At 37.1% G+C, this 10,242-nt stretch overlaps 1 protein-coding gene and 1 long non-coding RNA gene across 14 annotated transcripts; one reads left to right on the forward strand and one right to left on the reverse strand.

Moving 5' to 3' along the window:
- The first annotated feature begins 1,396 nt into the window (after window positions 1-1,396).
- Window positions 1,397-7,271, forward strand: LOC111329085 (uncharacterized). 13 transcript variants are annotated; one of them, XR_016002256.1, is made up of 5 exons: window positions 1,397-1,999; window positions 2,542-2,662; window positions 3,493-4,095; window positions 6,685-6,774; window positions 6,941-7,271. It is a non-coding gene; the product is annotated as an uncharacterized LOC111329085 (long non-coding RNA). The 13 variants fall into 13 exon arrangements; XR_016002255.1 differs by having other exon boundaries at window positions 3,493-3,557; window positions 4,010-4,095; window positions 6,685-7,271; XR_016002253.1 differs by lacking the exons at window positions 6,685-6,774; window positions 6,941-7,271 and adding an exon at window positions 4,642-4,715 and having other exon boundaries at window positions 3,493-3,557; window positions 4,010-4,095.
- Window positions 5,399-10,074, reverse strand: LOC111329083 (AN1-type zinc finger protein 3 homolog). The gene is made up of 4 exons (XM_022933684.2): window positions 9,861-10,074; window positions 9,682-9,725; window positions 9,178-9,531; window positions 5,399-7,813 (listed from the first exon to the last, which is right to left on the reverse strand). Exons 1-4 carry the CDS (start codon window positions 9,908-9,910, stop codon window positions 7,665-7,667), a joined length of 597 nt encoding a protein of 198 aa, XP_022789419.1. The 5' UTR covers window positions 9,911-10,074; the 3' UTR covers window positions 5,399-7,664.
- Window positions 10,075-10,242: the final 168 nt, after the last annotated feature.

The raw sequence follows: 10,242 nt of genomic DNA on the forward strand, positions 1-10,242 counted from the left end.
AAAATTCAGTGGATTATTAGAAACCTAGGAAGTGATCGTCACTGATTAACTCTTTCATAGCTGAAATAAGCAATAGGTTTTTAAAGAATTTATAATGACTATTTTAGATTTGGATACCCGAAATAGCTCATCTTTTTTATTTCTCTAGGGTTTTTTTTTTTTTGTTCAGTATATAGATTTTGATTTCACTATAGTTAACGGGCTACGCTCAGGCGCCCCGTCATACTATTCTTATTGTATATACCATACAAAAGTTTTAAACTGCTGCATAATAATAAAATAAAAGACCAAGGAACAACATAATTAAAAGGAAAGAGACAATTCTTGATGATTCAATTGCTGATTAAAAGAATGGGTTTTTCTCACTTAATATGCAATGCCTCTTTGGTCTTAATTTGGTATTTTGAAGCGGCAGAATCTAAGATCGTGAAACTTTCTGTATCACAAGAGTCAAGACAGGCCCTTGATGATTGCAGGTGCTTGTAAATATGCGAAGTTTTGTCCGACAAGAGGTGCTCACGAACTCGTGTACAAATGTGGCGAGTAGCGGTCTCACCAATATAACTTGGCATTACAGCCAGCACACGAAAATTTATAAATGACACGCGAACGTAGACCTAGCGGTACGGAATCTTTCACACTGAACCTGAGTTTAAACCTAAGTTTAAACGTACTGAAGACTAACTTAACAACTAAATCAGCTCTACAATAACGTTTGAGTAGTTGTCTTAACTTAGTCTGAGCGATGTTTGAAAACCGGCCAACATAGGGAAGATTATAATACTGCGAAGAAGGTTTACCGGAGTTAGAAGAGGCGTTCTGCCCAGTAGGAGAAGGATTATTTTTCTTAGCTAGATGCCTGTAAATGATCTTGTCTATGACCCAAGATGAAAAACAATTTTTCCGTAGCAAGAAAATAAGTTTCTTGACATCCAGATGAAAACCAACCCAGGAATTATTGATCTTATATACTCTGTCAATCAATGTTCTGACTAAACCTAATTTGTAAATGAAAGGGGCGAAGCTGAAATAATTAGTAAGAAGACCAGTAAACGTCTTCTTGCGATATACACTAGTGACGATGGATGTATGATTGTTGTCTAATATGTCTAGAAACGATAAGTTCTTATCAATTTCCCTATCCATTGTGAAACGAATACTAGGGTGCCTGGTGTTGATATAATTAAAGAACACGAGCGCATCCTCCTCGCTATTGAACAAACAAAAGGTGTCATCAACATAGCGTCAGGTAGAACAGAACTTCAGAGAATGAATAGTTATCTAGCCAGTCATGGCAACCCCATCTATTTGCGGATCATAAAACACACCCTAAACAAGACACTAGTCTCAGCTGTTGCGAAGGTAAAAAGCGTTTTTAGGTCAGCGGCGTTTAACTTAAGACCATGTTACCTTGATAAGTGTATCGGATCGCTAGATCAATGCATTCATCAAGAGATATACTAGTGAACAAACTCTCAACATCGAAAGATACCAAGAACTTCCCTGGGGTTGATAACTGGTTGATTTCATGTACAAAAGAAAACGTGTCGGGGACGTTGTATTCACGCGGGACACGTGACTCTAGAAGATTACAAAGGAACTTAGATAAATTGTAATTGTAGGTACCTATTGAAGATACTATGGATCGAAAAGGAGGCGTTTCATTAGGCTACCGAGCCTTGTGCGGTTTAGGTAGCCCATAAAACCTGGCTGGTTGAGAACCAGCTGGATAGATTCTCTCATAGGTATCTTTGTCTAAGTGGCCCTTATTTTAATCGCACCATGGTCAGAAATCTACTCGACAGGAAGCTAAAGGGAAAACTGGTCGCAGACCTTTCTCATCTTGCCCATTCGTACGTTTCTTCACACCAACCTTCTTCAGCGGACTTAAAGAAATGTAGGATACTAAAGGATTTGACAAAGAACAAGGACATTGTAATACTGAAGCCTGACAAAGGAAATGGCTTAGTTGTCATGGACAGGAAAGCCTACGAACAGGGTATTTTTTCCATTATCAGTGACACTTCTAAGTTTAAGGTTAATGATAACGATCCTACAAAGGGAGGGTAAGTTACAACGTTTTTTAAGAGCGCTTACATATCTACTTATCAGCTACCATTTTATGATGACCAAAAGAAAAACATTTTTCAAAACATTGTTTACACAACACCCGACATCCCAATTGGCTGGGGATTGAGGCCTATGATTGTCTTTTAAAGGTCAGTAAACTAACCACAAAATTGCGTGATTGAAGTAAATAAATCTCCTTGCAGACTAAAGAGGATCTCCAAGATTAATTGAACATTATTTCACATTCACAGTAAAATAATTGTTCATCGAAGATCATGGATCACAATTATTTGCGATAAATTAAAAGGACCCAATGTGCTTCGCGCAGAAATTAGTTGTAACCCTCTTCCTAGAGCGTTTCTAAATAAGTATTTTTGGCAAGTACCACAGATCGATTTTCATCAAGGAAATGGTGCTCTTCACGTCGTATCTCAATCTTAACGAAACAATTTTTTACTTCTGCACAAGCAGCTTCTCCGAAAATGCCCAGCTTGGTGTTTACAATTACCATTTGCATCCGTTCTTCAGCGGAAAAGAACCCTTAGCATTTACATGTGGTTCATCGGCGCCAAATGCGACAGCAGAGAATGAGGTATGGTGACATCAGTGTCAAGTAGATCTTTAAATGAGACTGTCTGCTAGAGGCTTTGTGAAAGACTGGTGCATCCTGAAAATTTAGACAGGATATCTCATTTATCCATCCTCGATTCAGGTTTCCTCTTTTAGAACATTAACCTTAACAACAATACTTTATTTCAGAAAAACATGCAAATACATAATTATTAAGAAAAAGGAAACCCAGAGGTTGGCCCTATATCAAGGGTCTCCTATTTATGTAAAAAATCTTACAGAACTAGTTAATAAAAATATAAAAAAGTCAAATAAGAAACAATTAAATATCAATTATAAAATGACGATTCAATAAATGTTCATGTTTCTTCAATTTTGATTTAAACTCACGAACGTTAGGGCTGTCACAAAAATTAAATAAATTAATAGGAAGATTATTCCAGGGTTTGATAATTCTGACAAAGAAAGATTTTTTGTAACAGTTCAGTTTTGCGAGTTTGAGTTGTAGTTTATATGGGTAACCGTGAGTAACCGTGTTTGCTTTCTTTTGCTTGCTAAATATCTGCCCCACGATTAAAAATTTCATCAACTCAAGTAACAACTTTATTTAGCTCCTAATAAAACTTTTTAGTACTGGCAATTATCCGTACACCGTCTTCGAACCAAGCATAATCTGAACCATGTGCCAGGCCATTGAGCCAGCTTTCCTCGCTAAATGATCGATTTGAATTACTTTTGTGAATGATTTGCTGGACTCAAAACAAGAAGCTTGATGACATTGCTCATGTTGGGTTCAGCGTCTCCATCTCTTCTTTTCCCTTTTCCATTTTCATCTTCTTTGCTTCTTTTCAGAATAATTAACTTTCTGGATTTTCGTCTATGAGATCAGATGATGCAAATAACTTAACATGATTGCTGTAAGTGTGGTATTCTCTTAAAAATGAAACAAAGTATATTCAAAACTATGCCTCCATACAGCTACTCATAAGAATGATTTATCTTAGCGCTTTACGGAGAGAACAAAGACGAGTTTGAAAGGATTATTTGTACTATCACCACTGCCGTACCTCTAATTTTAATCTAATAATTAGATTAAATTAATTAGATTAATTTGTAATTTGTCATTTCCTATTAAGCTTTCTTCTTATTAAGCTTCAATAAAACTTCGTATAGTTAAGCCAATCTGTAAATAAAAAAATTACTGAAACAAAGAAAACTAATGCAATTGATTATTATTGTTTTTTTTGTTGTTGTTATTTTAAAATGGTTTCCATATTTCATTTACTAGTTTAAATTTCATTTCATCCAGTTAGTATTTTTTCATCTTCTTTTTCATTATTTTATTTGCTTTTCATAATCTCTCTTTTAGGGTGTTTCAGGATGATGTTCTACCAAACCACATGTTCAGGTGTTTCTTGTCTTTCTGAAAAATATTAAAGGAGACATTTTTAAGATGTGAGTGATGGCAGTTTAATTAAGAGAAATGCAGTTTTATTGGTCCTCATTGGTTTTGAAAAGACACTATTACCTGACATAAACTGAACAGACCTGTTTCCCAATTTGTAGCTATAGTATTCAGACACTATGGCAATGACAGAGTTTTGATTGGCTCGGCTATGGAAATGAACTTATGATAGTTTGTGGCTCAGTTTTATCTCCTAACCCCTAAGATTCACTGGCCCCTCATTCCTCCCCCAGTATCATCTTTGAATCAAATGTAAAGGTCATGAGAAAAAGGAAATAAACATCAATTGAAGAAGCTCCTGATTGTCAAGCAAATTCTCCTTGTCAGAGAACAGAGAAATAGGACATGTAAAGAGAAACGTGTGGAGAATATAAGTGCTAATGTAAGGGTGTAAAGAGCTAAAAATGTAGGATGAAGCAGAGACCAAAAATAAAAAGAGATCACCATAGCCCCCATTCTTTGCGGTAACTGAAGTTTGACTTTGCCTTGGACTTTTTAAGGGTTTTATTCTCATCTTTAGTGTTTTCTTTTCGCAGGTACTCCGTGCCAGTTAAAAGATGAAAATGAAACAAGAGCTTATTTTTACATTAAATATTTTTGTTTGATCGAATCAGTGTCTTGTTTTCTTTTCTCAGTCAACAATGAGTGGGAGTATTTTCAAGAGGAATACAAGGTTTTCAGGGGGAACAGATGGGGACTCATTCATCATCATAACATATTATAGAGGGGGACTATGGGAGATTAATTGCCATTCAACTGCTAATGAAGGGGGATCATGAGTAAATTAGGGAGCCTTGTAGAAGGGATCAGGGAAATTTTATCATGACTCAACCAGAATCCTGGATGGAAAGGGGCAACATGAAAGTAGCATGTCTTGCTCAACAACACAACAAAGTCACAGGTGATGTAAATTGGTCACTATATATAAAGAGTTTATAAATCTGTTGTTAGCCCTTGGCTGCTCTGAGGACAGGTTCAGACACAACATCAGCTTTCATTGGAAACTTTTACAGTGGCTAATTTACATTATCAACTTAGTTGATAAAACCAAATTATCTTCTAATATTACCTCCTACTGACACAGCACCACAATCTTTAGGAAATAACCTCCTTCATTCAAAATCACTGGTACCCTGGCTGCTTCCATAAACTGGACAAGGCCATTGTCCTTTCCTGCTTTTCACCTTTCAGAGGAAGCATGATTCAATTATAAACATTTTCATAAAAAGGCATGATCATTACCTAGCTAAAAATACCATGCCTACCTAAATTGTAATAAATAACAAAACAGTCTTTGTCTTTCAAATTTATTATTCCCTTGACATTCTTTCTTGAACAATCACACTATTCTAAAACCTCACAAACAAAATAACTGCACATGATTTTTTAAGATACCTTTCTTAAACCAAATCTTAAAATTTACTGTTAATACCAGCACTTGAAGGCAAATTTCTTACCAGTTACAAGGTAAATGCTTAGACTATAAAGATAAGAAAATATATCTATTCACAATGGTCAACCTACCATACATTATGAACACTCTAAGAGGTATCAAGCCAAAAATTTAGAATTTTTTTTTATTTATATGTATACTCCCATCATATTAGTGAGACCTTTACAATCTACTTCAATTGTTTATTTTACAAGTGAAGCCCTGCTGTTGGTGGACATCACCATATCTACATATGTTAGTAACCGCTTGAGTATTGAGATCTTCAAATTGCTGTCCACAGCTGCAACATGAGGACGGTTTTTTCAAGTGCAGAGTCACAGATTTTTCTACATTGCATGACCCTATGCCATTAACAAACAAGGTTACTTTTTTGCTTCTGACTAAAGAGACTAAAACAAAAATTCATGAAAGCCCTACCGTAAGCTTTAGCAGAGATGGGAAAATCCATACAACATTAAGAACCAATTAGATGGCAGAATTTGTTACAGAGCCCACTAAGGAAAAATCAACTCTTGACAATCCTTTGCCCCCTACAACCTCTGCAAGCTCACCCCCTGAAATAAAATAAGTTCATCCCCTTAACAAGCTTGCATAACAAAGCTGTTTGCTGTCAAAATCATAACATGTTTGATCAAATTGCAATTTTACAGTAAGGCCATGACAAAGTTCAATGAACAAGCAAATTCCTAGACATGTTAAGCATTGACCAATTTTGCAATTTGTAGCTTAATACTCTTGCACTTGTGTGTCACTGCATTTCACAAAGGCTTAGTCACCTTAGACTCCATATTGCATATGCAAAGGTGGAGGAGGGAGGACTTGCAAAGGGGAAAAAACCTTCAGATACTGCATGCACATATCAAGCTGATGACTTTCAACACAAAAGGCAAAACAGAATATTCCTATGCACTCTGGTACAACTAGTATTAGAAGATTGTTCCAACATTTCTGATTTTTTCCTCCAAAAGAGGAAAGTCAAGAGAAACACCACTAAACTTGTTTTGCAGTAGTAAACACCGAGCCAAAAACACCTGAAAAATTAGAAGTTCACAGTAGTATTGGTTTACAGTCCCCGCTTAGAGTTATTAGAGAGATTAAGCACCATGTATTTTTTTCCCACAAACAGCAGAGGGTCATGTGACCTGACATTTCCCACGTTTGCCAGCTGCTGTTTCTACTCAAGGACATTTTTCCCGTTTGTAGGGAACACAAAAACGTGAGTATCTGCAGCCCATTTTTACCGACTATTTCTACATTTTGATTGCTTGCTTTTATAGCTAAGCTTTGTTTAACATCTTAGTTCTATATGAATTGCTTGTAAAGCTAACAGAGTTCAAACTCAAGCAGAAAATACATTACTTCTTTGTATCCATCATTTCTAGTCGCATTGAATGGTGACCGAGAACATTTGCCTTTGGACACTACTTCCCAGTTCTGCCGTGTCCTCGGGAAGCTTACACAGACAAACATCGTGGATGGAACGGCAAACGACTAGCCTACGTTCAGCGTTCGCCATTTTCGCAGTGCTTAATCTACTCCTATTAGCATCTAAGTTCTCCTTTTGGTGTCGCCCCTAAATCAAACATAAGGGTTATGAGAATAAAGGAAATGATAACCAACTAACAAAGCTTGTCGGTATTTTAGCACATGTACAAAGAATAGCATGGAGAATTTGTATTTTGATGTTAAGGCATAAAGAGTTAAACAAGCTGCCTTTAAGTCCAACAACACATCTTCTCAACCCCCACATTTTTTCATAATTTTAATTTAATTTTTTCCTCAGTGACCTGCATACACCTTCATTACCTTTCATTCCTAAATATTTGGTGATAGACACTGCCACCAAGTGAAAAAACAGTCTTATTCATATTTTTCAGAAATCCTTTTTAACTCTAGTAAGTTTGTCAATGTAATGCTATTTCAAGCTTGGTGCCAGAGGTGACTGGTAGCAAACTTCATCTGTCACCCAGCAGGGATTTTTTTCGGTTACTTCAGTTATCCAGTTGGTTTATTGCACAAATGAATAATGGGCTCTTAGAAATCGGTTGTAGTCATTTGTATGAAATGTAAGTTACCACGTATTATTCAAACCTAGTTAAATCTAAATCATTCATCTATTCTCTGGAAAGATCTTCCAACTTTCTTTGGTCCGGGGCTGACCATCTTTTTCCTTGCCTCTTGTCGCCCACTCTCTTTGTGGTCAAATGCACAGTTATGCTGTTCTGGTAATCGGTGTAACTGACAGAAAGTATAACCTACAGGAAAGAAACAGAAATTGCTTCAGTTCTGTATTTTGCATAACAAGTTCTCTGATTTATTTCTATCCCATAGTCATAGCAAATTTAAAGTTCAACATCTTTGTTTACTTGATAACCAATTTCAACGGACATGTCTGTAAACCCTTTAACTTCTACAAGTGAATACCTTCTAATTTCTCCTCACAATAGTATATAAATTTAGCCAAGCCTAAAAGCGGAGCTCCCAAGTTCGTAATATTAATGATAACATACAAAATGTGAATTTGCCAAGACTCGCCTAAGTCACCCCTCCCTTCGTTTTGATAATCTCCCCTACCCTACCCATGCAATCTGAGGGCACATACGTATGTACGTAAGTACACTTGGTCAGTCACATGACAACCAAACGAAAAGAGGTTGACCATATTCCATGGGTATGGGGCTCTGCCCCACGCGCTTCATATGCCTGGGAGCCCCGCTATTAACCTTGAATTAAAAGTAAAGGGAAGAGAAAAGTGGGGCAAGTATGCAATACAATACAATACAATACAATACAATACAATACAATACAATACAATACAATGTTCTTTATTTCAAGAGGGTAAATACATGATTAACCCAGTAAAGAGTTTTCTAACACATGGCCCTCTATAAACCCACCCATCCCACCCAGGGGAGGACATCCATCACACAGCAATCTCGTGTGTGGGAAATTAACGTCTCCAACCCCAACCCTGCAGGAGACAGGACCTCCATTTATTCGTCCCTATCCGAGAAGACTAGAATATCTAACCATTTCTTGATGTTATAGAAAGGCAGCAAATTCTTCTCAATTATTTTAAGACCCTGAGTGTTGGTCCGGCTGGGGCTCGAACCCTCGACCTCCCGCACAACGATCAGGAACAGATGGTGCACGGCTTATTTAGACTTACAAAGCACAATTACCCTTGATTTGTACCTTGGCATCCTTGCACCAATTAACAGGTTGATAACATTTTGCAAGAAACTCGTAGAATATTATTTTAGGATAGGTACAAACCAGACTGAAGCATCTGGACTGCTCCCTCCGCTTTCCAAATCACTAACAACGAACAGAATTCTAAATGGATTAAGGGAACACGGTCCTCAGACCATCTTATTTCAATTCTGCATGAGTGGGATCCATCCCAGAAAGCTTGTACCTATAATTGTGATGCTGTTGTGAAAGGCCCTGCGCATATCAAAGCTCTCACAGCGATACAAGGGTAAATTTATTCACTTCTTCTCAATCACAGATATCCAGGGTCAGGCACCACTCAATCGGGTTTATTAAATAAATCAGACAGCTTACAAAAAATATCATCAACAAATAAGATTAACAAAAAAAGCTCTTCCACACTTACTACACCGACAGTTCCCCAACTCCCTCTGAGCGAGTTCAAGCTTTGCGTTGCAAGTCCAACACCGTTTTCTCTTCTTTTGAAGCGGAGCATCTATCCCCTTATTCCCTGATTCTTTATCTCTACTTGCGTCTTGAGGATCATTTCTCTCTACTTTTAACTTATTTTCTGTATTCAGGCCACATTTTATATAGTTATTTTCGTGTTCACTTTCACGGTTGCCTTCTTGCACAGTACTGGTCGAGGGCTTCTTTTCAACGTCATGTTTGGATTGCTCGAGATTAGACGATTGAGCATTAGACTTATTTACTGAAAGCGACGAACTATTTTCTTCCGTTCTTCCCTTCCTCTGCAATTCTAAGAGAAGACGAAAAGAACAAAAATCATCAAACCTACCCCTCAAAATGAGCTAGACTCGCACAGTGTTTGGACGTACAACTAGATCACAAATAACAGCGTTATAATTGTAAATTTATTTCACATATTAAAAATTAAAAGTTTTCTTACCATCCTTGTAACACTTTGAACACAAATTCAAAGTCTGTGGAGATCTACGCATGAAAAACAAACGACAATTTAATCACATGATATCCCAACGGTAACAAAATGGATTGTCATACCAAATAGAGAGACCTGATTTGTGAGAGGATCACAGCTCCCTTTAGACATCACAACGTTGAACTTACCCCCAAAATCCGCACGGGCATCGCGGTGGCGTACTTTTAGCGTTGTCCATGACTAAACGCAAGTATCAAACAAACAAATTACAAGCGAATTTACAGGGAATCAAGCCCCCTGCAAATTGCAAATTGCAAATTCAAAAAATTTCCTCCGACTGGGTGCCAAAACCACAATCAATTTTCCACTTGCCGAGATGTTTACTACTTTCCAAATATGGAAATATCTAGTTCTCGATCCAGTCTCTCGCATTTCTTGCAAATGCAAAATCGATCCCATTTTAGAGCTTCCATGAAGGCGTTACCATTTCAAACTGCTGGAACATTTAAGAATATTTTCATTGCAATTTAATTACATTAATTTTCTCGCTGTCAGGATGAAACGCAAAGA

Source organism: Stylophora pistillata, chromosome 6 (assembly GCF_964205215.1).
Source record: "Stylophora pistillata chromosome 6, jaStyPist1.2, whole genome shotgun sequence".
Taxonomy (NCBI): Eukaryota; Metazoa; Cnidaria; class Anthozoa; order Scleractinia; family Pocilloporidae; genus Stylophora; species Stylophora pistillata.